At 44.9% G+C, this 20,245-nt stretch overlaps 1 protein-coding gene across 15 annotated transcripts in view; it reads left to right on the top strand.

The window, feature by feature from the left end:
- Nucleotides 1-11,516, top strand: part of ralgapb (Ral GTPase activating protein non-catalytic subunit beta) — a 32,205-nt gene extending 20,689 nt beyond the window's left edge. For 9 of the 15 annotated variants that reach the window (XM_034287304.1, XM_034287306.1, XM_034287305.1 and 6 more), the window contains 12 exons: nt 840-1,027; nt 1,517-1,623; nt 2,448-2,603; nt 3,437-3,646; nt 3,909-4,067; nt 4,246-4,414; nt 4,523-4,645; nt 5,200-5,336; nt 6,605-6,710; nt 6,939-7,017; nt 7,575-7,723; nt 8,720-11,516. In XM_034287304.1, coding sequence (XP_034143195.1) covers nt 840-1,027; nt 1,517-1,623; nt 2,448-2,603; nt 3,437-3,646; nt 3,909-4,067; nt 4,246-4,414; nt 4,523-4,645; nt 5,200-5,336; nt 6,605-6,710; nt 6,939-7,017; nt 7,575-7,723; nt 8,720-8,913 — 1,777 coding nt within the window. In that variant the 3' untranslated portion in view covers nt 8,914-11,516. Of the gene's footprint in view, nt 1-839; nt 1,028-1,516; nt 1,624-2,447; nt 2,604-3,436; nt 3,647-3,908; nt 4,068-4,245; nt 4,415-4,522; nt 4,646-5,199; nt 5,337-6,604; nt 6,711-6,938; nt 7,018-7,574; nt 7,724-7,971; nt 8,052-8,719 lie in introns of those variants that run through there. The other 6 variants (XM_034287309.1, XM_034287307.1, XM_034287299.1 and 3 more) reach the window with 3 other exon arrangements.
- Nucleotides 11,517-20,245: the final 8,729 nt, after the last annotated feature.

Below are 20,245 nucleotides of genomic sequence, written 5' to 3'. Positions count from 1 at the left end.
TGTGTAAATTGTTTCAATTAAAATATCCTTTACTATTTTTTTATATGCTTTCATACGCCAGGCCACTCCCATTTGAACGGTTTTAAAACACTGTCGTTTTAGGTACTAATGATTGGACAGATACGGGTCCACAGACACTCCCCCATGTCATCGTGGGGAGCAACCATAAGTTTGATGCTAATGCATGTTCAGCCTTTTGTTTACTCATTGCTCTGGCTCAAATGAATACTTGAGAATACATTATTGGGAGTTACTGTTTCTCTTAATATTCTGCTATGCAAAATCCTGACTGTGTTGTATTGTTGGGGTCCACCGATATAAACCTGTCCTTGAAATATGACATGACCAGGATGTGACAAAACGATTGAGGTTGAAGGTTTGATGGCGGACCTCATGGTTATACCATAGGGCCACCAGCAGATGGCAGTGCAACACTGTCTGGAATAGGTGTCAGTGGTTTAGGTTTCATATTAAGGTGCTGGGGAGTGTTTATCACTAAAATATTTATAGAAATGTAATCTTTGAGGTAGAGTTGTTAAATTGGAGTAAAACAAATAACGATTTGGCGTGTTTTAAGGTCCTGGGGAAATCGAATGATTCAAATAAAAACAATATGCTCCCTGCCACTCTTTTGGTTAAGCGCTGACGGATGTGGAGAAACCGGTCCCGAAACCACAGCCCAGGTGTGGATGCAAGGACGGACCGTCTTTGTTCTGAAGCCGTTGCGTTTTCATTCACGTCATTCCGTTTAGAATGTTTTCATACCGGGGATTTTGTCTCATGTCTGTCATCCGCACCTCTGGAGTGTTCTCATCCCCTTCCTCTGCTCTACCTGGCAGCATAATGCAGGTGCTGGGGGCGTTCCCGTCGCCGAGTGGCCCCGCCTCCCCCTGCAGCCTGCTGAACGAGGACACGCTGATCAAGTACTCCAGGCTGACCTCCACCAGCCGCAAGAACTTCCGTTACTTCGTCCTGGACAACTCTGTCATCCTGGCCATGCTGGAGCAGCCACTGGGGAACGAGCAGAGTCAGTTATCCAACCCGTGTTATCAGTTATCGTTCAGATTTATCTGTTAATGTCCACGTCTGACTGGTTATCGTGTGTGTGTGTGTGTTTCATCAGTTATCATCCAAGTTATTACCTACATGTTATCCCAGATTTGCTATCTTTCACCTTAGCCCATAATCATGTCAGCAGCTATTCCTGTCGTCATGTGTTGGCCCGTTACCAGTACCTGTCAACAGTTGTCTTGTAACATGTTATTCCTGTCGTCACGTGTTAGCCCGTTAACAGTACCTGTCAACAGTTGTCTTGTAACATGTTATTCCTGTCGTCACGTGTTGGCCCGTTAACAGTACCTGTCAACAGTTGTCTTGTAACATGTTATTCCTGTTGTCACGTGTTGGCCCGTTAACAGTACCTGTCAACAGTTGTCTTGTAACATGTTATTCCTGTTGTCACGTGTTGGCCCGTTACCAGTCTGCTTTGTGTCTAAGTAACATCCCCGTGTGTCAGCAGACCCGTGTCCGTCTGTGACCATGCTGATCAGGGGCGTCTCTGGGAGACACGTCTGGACCATGCAGCTCTTCCACCAGCCCAGGGGGGCTCGAGGGTGCCAGAAGGTGTGTATCCCCCATTTGTTTATGTGAAAAAATGTACTACTATGTAGGAAATTTTGTTTAAGATATGGTGCAGTGGAGGGGAAGATTGTATTTGAATTGAATTCGCTAATCTTTCACATGGGGTACAAATCCCTTGTCTGTCGTCTTTAACAAACTGTTTCATTGTTGTGTGGCCAGTTTCCTTTTTGCATAGATGTAATTAGCGAAAATGATTGCCAATGTAATGCAAATGGGTTAATGTAATATAATGTTCTCATTGGTAATGTATGGAGATGGATGATAACGGGGCGTAACGTTTGGTGAGGTCGTTGGCGTTAACCCAACTCTCATTTCAGCCCTTTAACAAAATGATCACAATCTGTCAGTTCATGTTTCTTGCCGAGTCGTCACAGTTCGTTCCCAAAGGTCTCTGTCTCATCCGCAGTCTCCTCCCCCGCATCTCCCTCTCTCTCTCTCCCTCTCTCTCCCTCTCTCTCTCTCTCTCTCTCCCTCCCCCCCCCCCCGCATCTCTCTCTCCCTCTCCCCCCCGCATCTCTATCTATCTATCTCTCTCCCTCTCTCTCCCTCTCTCTCTCTCCGCATCTCCCTCTCTCTCTCTCTCTCTCTCTCCCCCTGCATCTCCATCTCTCTTCCCCTCTTTCCATCACTGTCCCCACCACTCTTCCCCCCATCTCTCTCTACCACTCTTCATCTCCCACACTCCACCACATGTTCCTCCCTCCCACTCCCTGCATTCTATCTCTGCCATTCTCCACCTTTCCTTGTTTGCTGTCCTTCCTTACCCTTTATCTGTCTTCCCCTCCGTTCCTTCTTCTACTCTTCAGCAGGCGTTTGTCCCAGAGAGTCGACCGACTCCCAAAAATGATGTGGGGATCCGGTTCAACGTCAAACACAGACCTTTTCCAGAAGAAGTGGACAAAATTCCTTTTGTGAAAGCAGACCTGAGCATTCCGGACCTACACGATATTGTTGATAAGGAGGTAGGCTGTCACCTTTTTCCATCTTTTATAGATGATCCCCGGAATTAGGATTGTGTGTTACATAGTACTTTTATTAACCTGTATTTGAAGCATCTGTCTAAATATAGAACGTCTTCATTACTTCCTCCATAATTGTTCAGTTTCTATAAATGTTCTCAGCCAACTTGCCAAGTTTAAAAATATGACTTTGGTAAATATCATGAAGAAAAGCTTGTTTGCTAACGTTTCCTTTTAGGACAGACAGACCGGATTCCCCAAGTTCCTTTTAGTGATGAAGGGAAGCTTAGCTTTAGGAATTCATACTTCTCTGACTGCTAGTAGGACCGTGGCCACTAACTTCCTGACCAAGAACATCACAGGCAGTAGAAGTGCTGTTTGCATCACCTAGGATATACTGGTGGATTCAACGTGGGAGTGCTCATCTAGGATAGATCTGTTATCATGTTAATGAACCAGTATCTGTAGGAAAGGTCACTTATGGAATCCAGTCTGACAGGATTTACGTGACGTTTTCCACAGTGATGTACAATGATCCAGATGTGAGTTGTACACACAGTTTGTCTGTGATTTGTCCTAACAGGAAGTGGTTGATGGGAAGAGTTTGGGTATGTTTGTTTTGTGTGGGTCGGTAGAAAGTTTTGGAAAGGTTTTTACTGCACTGATGGTGTGTTTTGGGAGTCATTTGGCTTTGGTGAGATGCCTTGATGCGGAGATTGACGGTGTCTGGGGGATTCCGATATGTATAACCAGGCGTGATGTTAGAGGGGATGGACTGTATGAATCTTAACTCAAACCATGGTCAGAAAGTGCATATGAACCTCTCTCCCGGTCAGTTGGAGATGCAGCACGAGAAGCTTCGCGGTGTGATGTCGAAGCAGATCGAGTACGAGACGACCCTGGAGCACGTCAGCGAGGAGCGCCGGAGCAACCAGAGCTTCCCAGATCCACAGACGGACTGCAAGCCCCCACCGCCCTCTCAGGAGTTCCAGACCGCACGCCTCTTCCTGTCACACTTTGGCTTCCTGTCCCTGGAGGCGCTCAAGGTGCTGGACCGAGCGGGGGGGGGGGGGGGGGGATGATAGTAAAGGATGCAATCCGATTTAGGTTCCTGAAATTTGTTTGGGTCGTGGTACTATACGGTCCGGTTAGTAGAGGGAGTTGGCCCCACAGAGCCACGGTCATTTAGCGAAACATCTGAAATCCAGAACTGAGAAGGTGCTGAGAAGAGCTGAGAAGGTGCTGAGAAGGTGCCCCAGAGTTTCTGGCTCAATAACTGAGGGTTTAACCATACTTCTTCCCCTCCAGGAGCCTGGCAACAGTCGCCTGCCTCCCCATCTGATAGCACTGGACTCGGGGTTGCCGGGCTTCTTTGAAGACATGAGTTACCTGGACCTGCTGCCCTGCCGCCCCTGCGACACGGTCTTCCTCTTCTACATGAAGGCCGGCCAGAAGAGCAGTCAGGAGGTGAGGGTTCATGGGTTTAAAGGGCGCTCGTTAACCACCAAACCAAAGAGTAAAGGTCAGGCTCTTTGAAACGGCCATGTGATGTACCTGCTAAGGGGGTAGATGTATTGGCATGTTAAGATGAGTTTAAAATCCTCAAACTCTTCTGTCTGTCTGGCCTCTGTCTGTCTGGCGTCAGATCCTGAGGAACGTGGAGTCGAGCTCTAACGTTCAACACCACTTCCTGGAGTTCCTGCTGTCGCTGGGCTGGCCCGTGGAAGTGGGTCAGCACCCTGGCTGGACCGGCAGCGTCTACACCAGCTGGTCCCTCAACCACCACCAGAACAACGGAGACGGCAGCCCACCAGGTGAGAGTGTAGCCCGCCCAGCCAGCCAAGGGCTCCTCAACTACTTCCTGCCTATCAGGCAACAGGAAGTATTTCCGTGTGTAAGGGAGTTCCTCTCCGTCCCTGCAGATGACGCGGTCGCCCTGGGAGACACGGGTGGGGCGGCGTTCAACGGTGAGAAGCGGGTGCTGTACTACGCCGACGCCCTGACTGAGATCGCCTTCGTCGTTCCGTCCTTAACGGATTCCTCCGGTGGGCCCATCTTTCCTCCTCCTCCGTCCTCCATTCCATCCCATCTCTTCCTCCCATCATCGCCCTCTTCTTTCCATTCCTCTTTATCTCAGTCTAGTGTGCTGCCACTGTCTCCTCTGTATGTTCAACAGAAGGTAATGCCCATCTTCTCTCTGGGTTTCCCCTCGTTTGTTCTTTCCACTGGGCCTTAGAGCATCATTATTGTGTTAGATTTCCATTCAGCGAGGTGCCATTCATTAGGAATGGAAGAAACAAACAGACAGACTCAAAAGACTTCAACCCAGATCCCAAATGGCTTCTTAATTCCATATAGACTGTGTACAGAATAGAGGCCCAAGTGGAAAGTATAACTGCATAGGACCGTGGTTGTCATACATCTCATTTGTCACTCCAGATGTTTCAGTGTTTTTGTAGCCCTGTAGGAACTGATTCACATTTGATTGATCATTAGTTGACCAGTTGAACTTGGCTCAATTCAAAAAGACAGCTCAGGGCACCCAAAGGTGTGTGTGTGTGTGTGTGTGTTTAAGGTTCTTTGTTTGTGTTTTTTTTAGCGGATTCGTCAGAGAACAGTTTCCCCAGCGATGACTCCGATTCCCAGATGGACCTGCTACCTAGTATGCTGAAGCAGTCCAGCCTCACCCTGGAGCTCTTCCCCAACCACTCCGACAATCTGGCCCCTGCGCAGAGGGTGAGACTGCAAACCATCACGGCGGACACCGGAAAATGTTTTGGACGTCCGCACACATTAATTGTTTTATACACGAGTGGGTCAGTCTGCCCCAGACCGGTCCATATTTAGAATGCACAGGTCAGAGAATTCAATACAAACATTACAAATCACTGGTTCGCTAACTTTGTTAATCACGTAGCTTTTTTTTAATACCTTCCCTTTGTAACTAAGGACACATCCATTTCATAGTGTAGAACCGCCCATATGATTGCTTTGGCAGTTGATCAACAAGTGATTTTGTATGCAGAATAAACCCCAATCAGTGTCAGTCAAATGACACACTGCTTCCCCTCTTTGCACGCTTGGCAATGAATACGTGGTCATTTTCCTGATGTCAGCATTTGGTTGCCGGTAAAGTGGCTTGCATGGTATTATCCTTGAGAAGAGTGACAAACGAAGACCGTGACCCTTTCCTGACTTGACAGAGTGTTATTTTAGCTCAAAGCTCAGAGTAATCTCCTGTTCGCAGCGTTCAAAGGAATCCAGCTGTATCCTAAAGATAATCCCTCATCTCCGTTGTGCTCCCCTCTACATTTATGCTCACACACATACAGGAGAGACGTCAGCTTCTCACAGCCCATGGGTCCATCTCAGAGCTCCAGGTCTTGAACACTTTGTCTAGGATGAAGGGAAATGTGTTCGTGCAACAGAATGTTAGTGTGTGTTCACATCACACCTAGTGCTGATTGGTTTTTAAACTTCTTTCAGAGATGAATATGTGTGTGTATATATCCATCTATCACTATATCCAGTTTCATGCCCTGTGTATGTTTACTGTAGATTGGTATTACTTCAACACACACTGATTAATGCTCCTATCAAACCTTAACACAAGACCTTCACCCAGGATATTACACATGGGATATATTAGGATATTGTCCTGGAGGGCTAAAACCCTTCTGGTGTTCATTCTGGCCCTCTAAATCAGAATGTTGTGCCTTTAATGACTGACTTGGGGAGGGCTAAGCTACAAGTCGCATTGCAAATGTTCCCTGTTGCTCAGTTGATATAGCGCTCGTAAGGTAGTGGGATTAATTCCCACGGCTGGATCAGTTTGAAAATTATATCAACATTTTTCAATTGTGAAACTTCAATTGTTGTGTGCAAGAGCTCAAAGTTAATTTGCAGGTTAGGTTAAAAGGAGCAACGGGGCGTCCAAACGGTAGCAGAGCTGGAGTCGTCCCTGTCGTAGCGTGTTGACATGATGGCCGACATCTGTTCCTCAGAGTCCCACAGTCAAGTCTAAGAAGCTGCTGCCTGGCAGAACTATCCCTCCAATGGGCCCCGAGACCAAGGTGCTGGTGGTCTGGGTGGAACGCTACGATGACATCGGTAGGTGAACCTGACGTCCTGTCAGCTTCACGCTGTCCTCTCCGGGTGGCCATCCCGGTCCTTTTATGACGTGCTGTGGAAATGTACTCTTTTATAATCTAGTCACGACACATTTTGGACAGTGAAAAGTGAAAACACACACGTCCGAAATCAGGAAAATGTCTCATTCAGCCATTATTGGTGAGGTCGTGTTTACCTGTGTTGTTCATAGTGAACTGTTTGTTGTAGAGAACTTTCCCCTGGCCGACCTGCTGGTGGAGACCACTACTGGAGCGGAGACCATGGCCAATAGCAGCACCTCGACCAGGTACCGCACAGCCCCGTCCGTCGCTGCTCGTCAAATACACAGTCACTTTTCCTGTATTTACTCACAGTGCCCTCCAGAATTATGGGCGGGTGAACAAGAAGGTGGTGAAAAAATATATTTACATCTGCTTGATCAATCTTTAATTTGCTCAAAAATAGTATTTTTCTTTTTTTGTTGTTGCATTTAATACTTTGCGTGCCCTCCCTTTGCCAAGATAACAGCTCTGAGTCATCTGCTAAAGTGTTTGATGAGGTGGCAGAACACATAGCAAGGGATTTGAGACCATTCCTCCACACAGCAATTCTCCAGATCCTTCAGAGTCCTTGGTCCTCGCGTGTGGACTCTCCTTTTCAGCTCACCCCACAGGTTTTCAGTGAGATTTAGGTCAGGTGACTGTGACAGTCCACGGTCTGCGAACAAGAGGGGGATGGAGAGGGTCAGCGGGGGCCCGCTCATCTGCTCGGGTCCCGCTATCTCGTCTCCATCTTCCTGTCTTCCTCTCTGTCCTATCCCTCATCCTATCCCTCCTTCTACCCCCCCCCACCCCCAATCCTCAGACCCCCGTCGTCTCTTCAGGACGTGCAGGTGATCTTCATCCACCCTCTGAGGACCGGCCTGTTCCGGATCCGCCTGCACGGGACCCTGGGGAAGTTCAGCATGGTGGTGCCCCTTGTGGACGGCATGGTGGTCAGCAGGAGGTCACTAGGTGAGTGGTCGGGGGGTGGGGGTGTCTCCAGCCATTGGTTGTCGTACACCTTGCGTGCATGCGTGCCATCCCAGATCCAGATGCCTTGGTTGAAGCAGTAAGAACATTACTTTTCTCAGTGCTGAGATGGAGGGTGATCATTTGTCTCTGTTAGGTCCTGTCTCTCTCTTTTTTTTTTTCTTTCGTCCATCCGTCCGTCCCTGTGGAGGCAGACTCTAATCAAAGGTGTTGTCTCTCTGATCCCCCAGGGTTCCTGGTGAGGCAGACTCTAATCAAAGGTGTTGTCTCTCTGATCCCCCAGGGTTCCTGGTGAGGCAGACTCTAATCAAAGGTGTTGTCTCTCTGATCCCCCCAGGGTTCTTGGTGAGGCAGACTCTAATCAAAGGTGTTGTCTCTCTGATCCCCCAGGGTTCCTGGTGAGGCAGACTCTAATCAAAGGTGTTGTCTCTCTGATCCCCCCAGGGTTCCTGGTGAGGCAGACTCTAATCAAAGGTGTTGTCTCTCTGATCCCCCAGGGTTCCTGGTGAGGCAGACTCTAATCAAAGGTGTTGTCTCTCTGATCCCCCCAGGGTTCCTGGTGAGGCAGACTCTAATCAAAGGTGTTGTCTCTCTGATCCCCCAGGGTTCCTGGTGAGGCAGACTCTAATCAAAGGTGTTGTCTCTCTGATCCCCCCAGGGTTCTTGGTGAGGCAGACTCTAATCAAAGGTGTTGTCTCTCTGATCCCCCAGGGTTCCTGGTGAGGCAGACTCTAATCAAAGGTGTTGTCTCTCTGATCCCCCCAGGGTTCTTGGTGAGGCAGACTCTAATCAAAGGTGTTGTCTCTCTGATCCCCCCAGGGTTCTTGGTGAGGCAGACTCTAATCAAAGGTGTTGTCTCTCTGATCCCCCAGGGTTCTTGGTGAGGCAGACTCTAATCAAAGGTGTTGTCTCTCTGATCCCCCAGGGTTCCTGGTGAGGCAGACTCTAATCAAAGGTGTTGTCTCTCTGATCCCCCAGGGTTCCTGGTGAGGCAGACGGTGATTAACGCGTGCCGGCGGAAGCGCCTGGAGAGCGACTCGTACAATCCGCCACATGTCCGGCGTAAACAGAAGATCGCGGAGATCGTGAACCGCTACCGCAACAAGCAGCTGGAGCCGGAGTTCTACACCTCGCTCTTCCAGGAGGTCAGCGACAGCAGCCTTAGGCCGTGACCCCTTCACCCCGCCCACCTCTCACTCCCCCCCCCCGGCACAACGAGAGACTGAAAGACTGTCACAAGGACTGCAGAGATTCTATATATTTATATAAGAAAATATTTTGTTTTTTCTTCTCTTATGTTATTTATATTGTCAGCGTGCGGCGCCCGTGTTGCGAGCCAACTTGGGTTTGTTGCCGCTGCTGTCATCTTAAAAATAACTAATTCTCCCACCTCGTGCCACAGCACTGCTAATCAGTGACACATACTGTATTTATACGTGGAATCACTACACCCTTACAGGGTACATGGATGGGGTCTGGTTGGGCACTCACCTCTGCCCGCAAGGCTTTTGGCTGGGGCCAAGAAAGCACCGCGGCGGTAAGGAGGCTTTAGAACGACTTAATCTGCAACGCTACCAAATGATTGACTGTAGACTAGCGACGTGGCAATGCGATTGCTGTGATCTCTCGAAATTGCTAATGGCTTCCACTTTATGGTTGTGACTAGTTCTCACAGCTGTCTCACTGTGGATTTTGATGTCTGATTCGTCTGTGTGCTTTTCTATGAAACGCATCAGTCAATATTCACATGTACTACATTTTTTTCAGATTTATCATTTTGGTCTGGAACAGAGAAATTGGGTCCATGCAGCTAAACAATCTACTTCTTGTCTTAACAATGACCCCCAATATAAGAACATGAACAAAATTTACATCACACTATAGTAAATTGTGAAGCTTTTATTTCTTTTGTCATTGTGATTTTCTTCGGCTTTTATTTATGTTTCAGGTAGCTTGGGCTTTTTTTGGCATTTCATTGGCATCTCGGTTGTGTTCATTAGGTATCAGACAGATGTGACCAAATAGACAACACTAGCTGAAGGGTGGGAGGACACCCTGAGATTGTTTGCACAGTGCTTTGCTAAGTGTGTCCTAATAAACGCAACCCCATTTATTTACTCCATGCACTCCAAACCAACTGACCTCGTTTTAGGCATTATTTACTTTCAGTTTAGTTTTTCCCCTTGTACTCAAAGCTGGGGCATTTCAAAGTTACTGAAGCTTATAGTAGTCTCAAAGACAACATTCCCTGATGGACGTTTGGTGTGGTTTTAATAACAAAATAAATCTGGTCGGCCAGTGTTTATACCCATGTTGGACAGAATGTACATAAAATAATATATTCACCACTTTTTGATTTATCATATTAAGGTATCACTTTATTGATGGTTATTCACAGGTAGAAGATTTACAGTATCCTGGGTGATTCAAAATGTGTCTCATGTCTTGTTCAAAAAGATTCTAGTTGTGTTACCAGACATACATATGACAACTCCTGCCATTTTGTCCATTATACTTTAGTTTTATGTCTAGCCTAAAACCAAAATCAAAGCGTTAAGTCACTAGCATGTAGCGGCAGAAGTTTCACTCTTCTGTTTTTTTTTTTTTTTTTTAACCAAGTGATGTCTTTATTTGTGCTAGATTTTATTCCAGACAACATAAGATCTTATCACTATTAAGGGCTGAAACACTTGTTTTATTAAGTCATTTTTGTATTTCTGTTAAGGATTGGATTATGAAAATTGAGCAAATGACAACTCCTGTGTATGTTGCTGAATTTGTTTTTCGACACTGTGTATTGTATTAATCTGTATTTTGATAATATGAAAAACAATGCAGAACTATATATTTTGCATGATATTTGCCATGGTGATCGACCCGAGCCATTTAGATATTATAATATTTCACTTTTAGTTACATAAAGTAGATAACTGCTTTAGTGTTTTGTTTGTACTTTTTTTTTTTTTATATATTTAGATCCTTGACTGTTGGGGGAAAGCTGATTAATTTGCAATACTGACTATTGAAGCCCTTACTGTATACAGGCTAAAACCTGATTGGAGTTATGCGAATAATATTTGTCATTTTTATAGGTTACTTTGTAATCAGCGAATGACAACTCCTGTGTTTTTATAAAAATCAAGAGAAAAATTACTAGTTATTTTAAATGCAGTTAAATGTTAGCTTGGTCCTACAACAGTTTTTGCTCTATTGCGAACTTCTAGGGCTGTTATCAACATACAAATTAATGCTTTTAGTAAAAACAGATCTTCAACAACCATGCTAGTAAAATGTCACTTCAGGCATGACTTCTGCTGTCAATTTGCTAGTGTCAAATGTTTTGAATCTGGAATCTCTATTGCAGTTTGAAATTGCCTCAATAATTTTCAATTATGAAATGAACCATACTCTAGCCAGCCATTGTGATCTACAATCTTAATGGCGCCACACGACACTGAACTAGATTTTTGTCTGGTTCTTAGTAAACAACTAATCTGTTATGTAAATATTGAAGGTATTAACTTTAAAATATACTGTGTACATACTGAGGGTGTGCAGTACATATCAGTCTTCTGTCCCTCCATTAGGAAAGGCATGAAAACTGCCTGTTTCTATTTACAAAATGGCTGCAGATCTGACCTTTTTAGAAAACCTCAGATCTGCTGCCACACCCTTGTACTTATGGCTCTTACTATGTATGTCCAAAAGAAACACATTGGAAATTGAATGTAACACTATGTAACAAATAAAGATTTTAATTAAATGTGCTGCAATATTTATTTTGCAGTTTTTATTTTGTTAATGCCATTTGGTGCTCTTGTCTGGTTTTGATGTGCGGATGAGTGACGGCATACATCATTAAAAGTGTGGGACGCTGACTTCCCGATCTTTTGGCATGCATTCGCAGTCTCCCTCATACCACACCCACCTAGTCATCCCCAGCCTCTGATTGGCTTAATTGTCCATTCCCTCCAGCTTTTTGCTGTTAATTGTTTGTTCTCTGTCAACTTACCTAGTCAAAATAAATGAGGGGTCCTGCATGTATTGAGGCTGCAATAACACCAATATGATGGGAATGTGTGAGTTATACGGCACTTTAAATAAAAGGGGAGAACGTTTGGAAACAAAATATAGACATATTCATCAATTACAGGATGATCATAAAGCACCAACGTAATGAGTCTGCAGACACCAAGACTATGATTTGTCTAAACATTATGTGTCTGGACACCAAGACTACAATCTAAACCAAATTCCTCAAATAGACAATATTAACCTGCCACTGCCCACAAAGAACGTTCGGGTGGTTCTCAAGGCATGCGCGAGGTAAGGGGTCACTTAGGGCCCTCGACTGATAGGGGAGAAAGGCCCCAAATAATTGTTTTCTTAGGGCCCCCGAAAGGCTAGTGCCAAACCCACTGTTCTCAAGTTGTCTTTGTGGACTATGTCTCACTTACAGCCCAGCACAGATTCAGTGTTAATTCAAAGCAGCTTATGAAGCAAATAATTAGTGCAAGCGACAGGCAACAAACTAAGCGTTCACATAACTCGGTGTCATGCAGTTTTCAAAAAGGCTATCAATAAATGTCACTCAATACTGTACTAATATTTGAAGAGAGCTTTTAAATTCATATTTAATGTTCTAGAGGTCCTGTCCAGGCAAACCCCAGCCTTTCCATATGTTAGATGTATTTCAAAGCTAGCACACTTTGTCTATTAATAACCAGGCTTTCGACTAAATTGTGAGTCTGAAGGTCCCCCAGGAGACGTTTGACAAACACTGATCTTGCAGTAAACTTCCAGCATGTACAAACCCCCACTACAGCATGGGTTTGAATCCAGCCCAAAATTATTTCAGCACACTCTTTTCTTTCCCATGGTCTTAACTTTATCCAATAAATCATAAAATACCCCAAACATCTCTGTTTAAATTGATAGTTTGCTGGATTCTCTGTTTTTAGAAATATTTAAAATAACTTGTATCTCATGTACATTATTTATCAGACACTTAATTAAGTATTTTCTTCAAGAATCTTGCCATATTTTCCTCAATCCTGACCAGTTTCCCAGTACATGCTGCTGATTAGCATCCCCACAGCATGATGTCCCCAACAAAGATGTACCATTCACTTATACAAAAAGTTGTCGACTTACCACCTGGGATACATTCCGGAAGTCGATTTGGTCGTAAGCCAGCCGAGGAATAATAACTTAGTATATTCAAGTCCCCCGTAGCCATGTTTGCGTTTTCTCTTACTATGCTCGCTCAGCTCCATTTTCTAAGATTCGTTACAGTACCTTACTCTCAAGTTTTATACAACAATATATGGGTACACCGTGCTTTTTACTTCGGCTGCAGACGGTCGTAAGTCCGGGCGGATGTAAGTCGCATAATTTTCCTTCAGCTAGCATGTCATATGACTTTTACTCAGGAGTAGCTTATGTCTAGCCACTCTACCATGAAGGCCTGATTTATGGAGGGCTGCAGAGAAACGTGTCCTAGCTTCAAACATCTACTGGTGTCCTTGGGGATGTGGCCAGCCCCTTCACAAGTTGCTCTCTATTGCACCTCATCCTTCTCACCTCCTCCATCCTTCTCACCTACTTCAGCTTTCTCACCTCCTCCATCCTTCTCACCTCCTCCAGTGTACTTGTCATCTCCTCATTCAGCTTTTTCCATTTCCCCTGCCACTGGGCCTCCTGCTGCTTGTCTCCTTTTGGAGTTGTCCAACCGAAGTCCAGATTGCAGACAGGTCTCCCTCCACTCCTAATCTCGGGGTTCTGGTTGTGGTTTTGTTCCTGTGATCTGTGCTCTTCTCTGGTTCTGAGCTGATTGAAGTGTATGAATCAGCTGTTCAAGTTCCAGTTGTTTTAACTTCAGCTGGGTAAATGTGTCCTTCACATCTACGTGCTGTACAGTGTCAACCTACTGGACAAAACCTGCCCTGCTGTGTCCCCATCTCTCCTTGGTAATTACCCTCTAATTTCATTCTCAGCCTCCCTGCTCTGCTCTGTCCTAAAAGGGGCACAGAAACCTCCCGCCAGATCAGAAAAAAGGCATGGACATAAAATATTTTGCCTTTAACGGCAAGAACTAGTGAACAATGGAGAACTTATCTTTTAGGGAAAGAGTACCTACTTAGGTACAAAATTATGGGACAAATAGTGAAATGAGATTTATCAGATTTACACTGTAGGTGGGTTTGCGTGAAGCTGTATGTTTTCGGGTTGAGTCATGCTGTTTTCGGTGGGCGTGCCTGCTGTTTATGGGGTAAGTCGTGCTGTTTTCAGGGGGTGCATTGCTTTTTGCGGGGTGCGCCTTGCTTTTCCCAGGGCCCGCCATGCTTTCTGCGGGACACACCATGTGTTTCTCATTGGGTGCACCTGGCTTTTCGCGGCACGCCGTGCTGCTGCAGTTAGTGGTTTGCATCATACACTGCCTCTCTTTCAAGATGGTTGAGTGTTTACCAGCACTGTGATGCAGAAACAACTGTGAAGCTCTAAAACCGGTTTTGGGAAGTCTTGGCAGTTCCAAACTTCTTCCCTTACCCAACGACGGAGCCCGCTGCGTTCCTGTGAATGCTTTTCAGGTTTTTGCTCTGACAAAGCGTTGTCAAGTGTGGGACCTAAAATACACGGGTGTGTGCCTTTTCACATCACGTCCGATGAATTTGCCACTCACGTACATGTGAAATTTCATGTTCAATTAATTGGTGCCCATTTCAAAAACCTGTTATTACTTGTTATTGCGGGGGTATTAGACTGACACCGAAAAAATCGATATATTCAATAAATTATAAATTATTATAAAGTCTCCAAAATTTGTAGAAAGGGGTGAAGGTGTCAAAAGTCTTTCCGAAGGCACTACATATACACCGATCAGCCATAACATTATGACCACCTGCCTAATATTGTGTAGGTCCCCCTTTTGCCACCAAAACAGCCCTGACCCGTCGAGGCATGGACTCCACCAGACCTCTATAGGTGTGATGTGGTATCTGGCACCAAGATGTTAGCAGCAGATCCTTTAAGTCCTGTAAGGTGTGAGGTGGGGCCTCCATAGATCGGACATGTTTGTCCAACACATCCCACAGATGCTCGATTGGATTGAGATCTGGGGAATTTGGAGGCCAAGTCAACACCTTGATCTCGTTGTTGTGTTCCTCAAATCATTCCTGAACCATTTTTGCTTTGTGGCAGGACGCATTATCCTGTTGGAAAAGGCCAATGCCATGTGCCCCTTTGTAGGCGCTTTCGGCAGTACAGGAGTCAGTAAACTTTCTATCGGTACCAGCATTTTCAACAATTTGAGCCACAATAGTTCGTCTGTTGGATCAGAACACACGGGCCAGCCTTCACTCCCCACATGCATCAATGAGCCTTGGTCGCACATGACCCTGTTGCTGGTTCACCGCTTTTACTTCCTTGGACAACTTTTGAAAGTTACTGACCACTGCAGACCAGGAACACCCCACAAGGGCTGCAATTTGGAAGATGCTCTGACCAAGTCGTCTAGGCATCAATATTTGGCCCTTGTCAAAGTCCCTCAGATCCTTATGCTTGCCCATTTTTTACTGCTTGTAACACGTCAACTGTGAGGACAGAATGTTCACTTGCTGCCTAATATATCCCACCCACTGACAGGTGCCATGACAACGAGATTATCAGTGTTATTCACTTCACCTGCTAGTGGTCATAATGTTATGGCTGATGGGTGTATCAGTGTTATTCACTTCACCTGTCAGTGGTCATAATGTTATGGCTGATGGGTGTATCAGTGTTATTCACTTCACCTGTCAGTGGTCATAATGTTATGGCTGATCGATGTGTATACACATGTATTCTGCTCCAGTATGGTACCAGGTTTCACAGCAGCACAACCAACTTGATCCCGTGACTTGCAAACAAAACCAACCGGAGTCTCAACCTACAGCTTGTACAAGTCTGCCAATAATGATTGGGCTTGCAGACCATGGAGACCCGCCAAACTCACTCCAATACAGCGATTATAGTGGGTGTTGTCCCTGTCTCCCTGCTTGGTAAAACTGACAAGACACATGCCTTATTATTTATAAATATATATATATACATATATATATTCAAACCCATATAAAACCGAGACGCTGCATGCTGCAATTTAGCTTTTAACTGCAGATGTGTTCACAAGCTGCTTTCAGTAGGCCGGAACATTTTCTCAAGCATTTTAACATTGGAATCACCTAGACAAAACTAAATGAGTTACGGTGCCCTTGAACAAACCCTTAACCTCACCTGCTCCCAAAAGATCCCTGTGAAAAGTCCAATGAGTCAAATGAACATGAACGTAAACAGAATAATAAATCTCGAGAGCCCTTCTGCTGCCCGGTGCGTTTGTATCCTCTTGATGCTGGGGTACAGGAGGTAAATACTGATATAAATCAGACAATCCCCCTTATTTGGGTAAGAATAGTGTATACATACATTTTCATTGTCCATTTATATATGAAACAAAACCACTTCGTGCCCAGGCACTCATTCATGATCCGGCTCTTGGCAAATGGTTCACCGTCATGTCATTGATCTTCCACCCTTCTGGCCCAACACTTTGCATTCACGCTGAATGTGCCACCGCTTTTACATCTCCACAGAACCCACCTCATGACCCTCCCGACCCGGTCGACCCGATGCTGCCCCTCCTTTGGTCTCCCTCGGTGTGGCTGGGGGGTCAAGAGCTGCGGAGGCCTGGGTCACCCCCAGGACATGCTGTCTCAGTGCTCTGGAGCAGCCCTGCAACGCCTTATTCTGCACTTCTCCACCTCCCAAATCCCTTTTTTCAACGTCAGCAAAGTACCTGGTTTTTTGCAGATTTATTTAATTTTATTAGGAAGGGCAAAAAGGGACGAGGAAATGTCCCTTTGCAGTATTATGGGCGCAGGTAGAGAGAAATTGAGGTATGCTAGTGTAACTGGGATCTCTGGGGGTAAAACCAGGACTGTATATGTTACAATTCTTTGTCACGGGCTAGAATTCACCTTCATAATGTGTTTTTATTAAATTAATAATGTCATTGATTTTTCTATGCACCAATAGTTGAATGGATTTTTATAACCCGATGAAATAAGGCAGTAGTACATGGTGGGTCATATGTCCTATGTGTTTATGACCTGTTTCCCAATGCATTGGATGGCATTGCATCTGCTTATGTTAAAGGTACTTTTAGGTTAAAAGTTTTTTTAAGTTAAAGGTACCTTTAAGTTAAAGGTATTTTTAGGTTAAAGGTACTTTTAGGTTAAAGGTACTTTTAGGTTAAAGGTATTTTTAGGTTATAGGTACTTTTAGGTTAAAGGTATTTTTAGGTTAAAGGTACTTTTATGTTAAAGGTACTTTTATGTTGAAGGTACTTTTAGGTTAAAGGTATTTTCAGTTTAATGGTACTTTTAGGTTAAAGGTATTTTTAGGTTAAAGTTACTTTTAGGTTAAAGGTATTATTTCAGTCAATTAATGCACCACTTCAAACCTTAACATTTTCTTTATTGACTGAGAAACTGGGCTTCAATGTATTATTTTCTGCCCAAATATTTCTCTGACCCTCTGACAGAGCTTGTTTCTGACTGCTACCCTTACTTTGATAAACCTAATACTTTGACATTCAGCTGTTGTTCAAAACAAAGCCAATTACTCTTGGTTCTGCCTTGTCTTTTTTTATTTATTATAGCTTGACAGTCTACAGTCTGTTCTGTTTTCACTGTTCTGCATTCTGTCTTTGTTCCAGAATGTGTCTGACGTGTTTTATGGCAGAAACATCCTGTCTCTCCCTCATGAGCAGGCTTGTTTTGGCTACGTTCCCGCCAAGAAGATGGTGTCCTGGCAAATGCCTATGGGCCAGTAGGCAGGCCAGAGGCACCAGACTGTGTCCCTGCTGAGACAGAAGTAAACCAGGTAAGCCAGCCTTTCCGGAGATAACGACTGGATCTGTTGTCCAAAGCAGAATGGATCTATTGACCCCATGTCCGATTCCACGGCCACGGCCATTCCTGTGTTATTTCCTTTCACCAGCGGATACATGTTGTTAGTTTAATATTTCTATCAATATTCATTGAGGGGTGTTGATGTCATTGGTCAATGCATTTAATGTGATGAGCAAGAACCTGCACCAGACTAGAGAATGTACGACTGCAAATACATCCTGTGGGTATGACTAATGAAAAGGTGTCTGTTGCCGTTGATCTTCACTCTTCACTTGACTAAATTACCGATTAACTCTTCATTGCGGACACATCACACTTAGTCTGAACGGACCGCCAGGCCCCTCAATCTGGAAGGGGAGTCGGAGGTTCCTGAAGTTAACCACCACCTCTGTGGTTCTGTTTGTGTTCACTTCAGGGTTATTCTGAGGGCACCGGTCCGTCGGCTGGTCAACAGGACGCTTACTCATAGTCCCTGTCAATGGTCCAGACTGACCCGAGTGGTGTCGTCTACCGGTTAAACTGGACCGAGATGGAGGAGATATAGATATCTGTACATAGGCCTATCGAGTAGGGATTGGTAGAGTGCGCTTATCCCTCAACATGGTCCGGTGCTGAGGGACCAAGAGTCTGAGTTCATCTTCACCTGTTGCGCCAGGTGAAGATGCAGTCGGTGACCCGTGACAGCTGGACATGTTCAGCTGGGAGAGTTTTGCCTTGTAGTCGCTGTGGATCGGCAGCGTCGAATGCAGAGCTGAAGGCTACAATCGGTAGCCGGGCATAAGTCTCGTGCATTGTCGAGGTGTTGGGGTCGGCAGGCCTGTTGACTCTGTAGGAAAAAGTCCAGGGGATCGTCTGTGATGATGGGACAGGAAAACAATGATGGGCCTACTTGGACTTTTTGGAAAGCTTGACATACAGAGCAGGGGTTGCAACAGGTGTCCAACTCGCCCGGAATTCTGGAAATCTAATCCCAAGTATTCCCACAAATGCCTAACACTATCCAGTTAAGTGGCCACATGCATGCTAATGGTTTAGAAACTTTTCACAGGTCACAAATCTTGTTTACAATCATTAAGGTACCTGACACTGCAGTGGTGGGGGATGAGGAAGAGAGTTTCCATGGTTACCATCCCCAACCAGCTTTTGTTTCACATAAAAAAAAAAGAAATACATCATATTGACATTCATTCTCTAAAAATGGCTCAGCAGTAGCCTACATACCCAGGATGTTCCCCGCTCTCTGGCAGACCATCTTAATATGCCGTTCTTGTAAATGAGACTGTACAATGAGCAAGTCACCTTATTTCAGGTGGCTGTAAAAAGAGACACTATCAGCGTGGGATTGGTTAACAGTGGTGTGGCTGGTATCATCAGATGTAGTGTCTGTAGTGACTGTACTGACAAGATGGTCGCCATGGCGTTGAGGGGGTGGGGCTAAGTGTCCCACCCTTGGCACAATTGCTCACGGCTGCCAATCCGTCTGGAGGTCTGTCCACAAAAGGATAGGCCTCCTGCGTTTGTTCGACTTTACTTTTCATAGCGTGCCAGGACTTATCCAGCAGGTGCAGGCCAATTCATGTAGTAGGTAAATAGAATGATGTTAAGGTTTGGATAATAGCTTAGGTTTAATGTTCGAAAATTATCCTCCAGACATCACGTTACTCTGGCCATCGGAGACAAAAGCCACCAAGAGAAATAGACCTTATCGTACGCTGGGTTGGTTGTCATGGAAACGCAGCCTCACCAGGGCAGCATTCGGTTTGTAGAAATTTTAAAGGGATATCCCTACGGCTTTAATCTGGGTCCACTGTTGTGCACACTGTGCATACTGTAACACATTGGAAATGCTGTGAAAGGTACTGAATACTCCTGCAGAACTGCTTTTGACCACCACGCCCACACACTCATGGAATGCTATAATGTCTGATGTAACACTGTTTCAATGTGAACTGTGATGGCTTTTCTTCACATGCTTAATTTGTTTCATTGTTTTGTTCTTTCTTTTTGTCTAGATGTCTCTTCTTTTACTTTGCTGTAATACAGGGCTTTACTGTGAAGGAGACCCTGGTCTCAAAAAATAAACCAGCAGCACCAAGTTTTTGATTACCTATAGTCTGACTTCAAAGGATTTCAGAAGACATTCTTAAACCCTAAATTAGTGCTAATTAGTGCAAAACTAAATGTGTTTAGAAACTTAATGATATTCTCAATGTCTTAATTAAAATAACCACCATGGACAGATCCCAAAACAAGTTCACTCATAAATATGTTGGCCTTTGGTTTCAAAGTCTGTTTTAAAAACAGATATACAGTTGTGCTCAAACGTTTGTATACCCTTGGAGAATTGATAGTATATGTACAATTTGTAAAGAAAACATGAGTGGGCAGGCAAAACACGTCTTTTATTTCTTATGGGATTCACATTCAACTGGAGGTCAGAATGGCACAAAAAAAAAACATGGCAACAAAGACAAAAATGGACTGACCCCAGTTCAAAAGTTCGCATACCCTTAGTTTTTAATACTGCGTTTTGTCCCCTTTAGCATCAATGACAGCT

The sequence above is a fragment of the Esox lucius genome, chromosome 17 (assembly GCF_011004845.1).
Source record: "Esox lucius isolate fEsoLuc1 chromosome 17, fEsoLuc1.pri, whole genome shotgun sequence".
Classification (NCBI taxonomy): Eukaryota; Metazoa; Chordata; class Actinopteri; order Esociformes; family Esocidae; genus Esox; species Esox lucius.
This window is presented reverse-complemented; position numbering and strand designations above follow the sequence as displayed.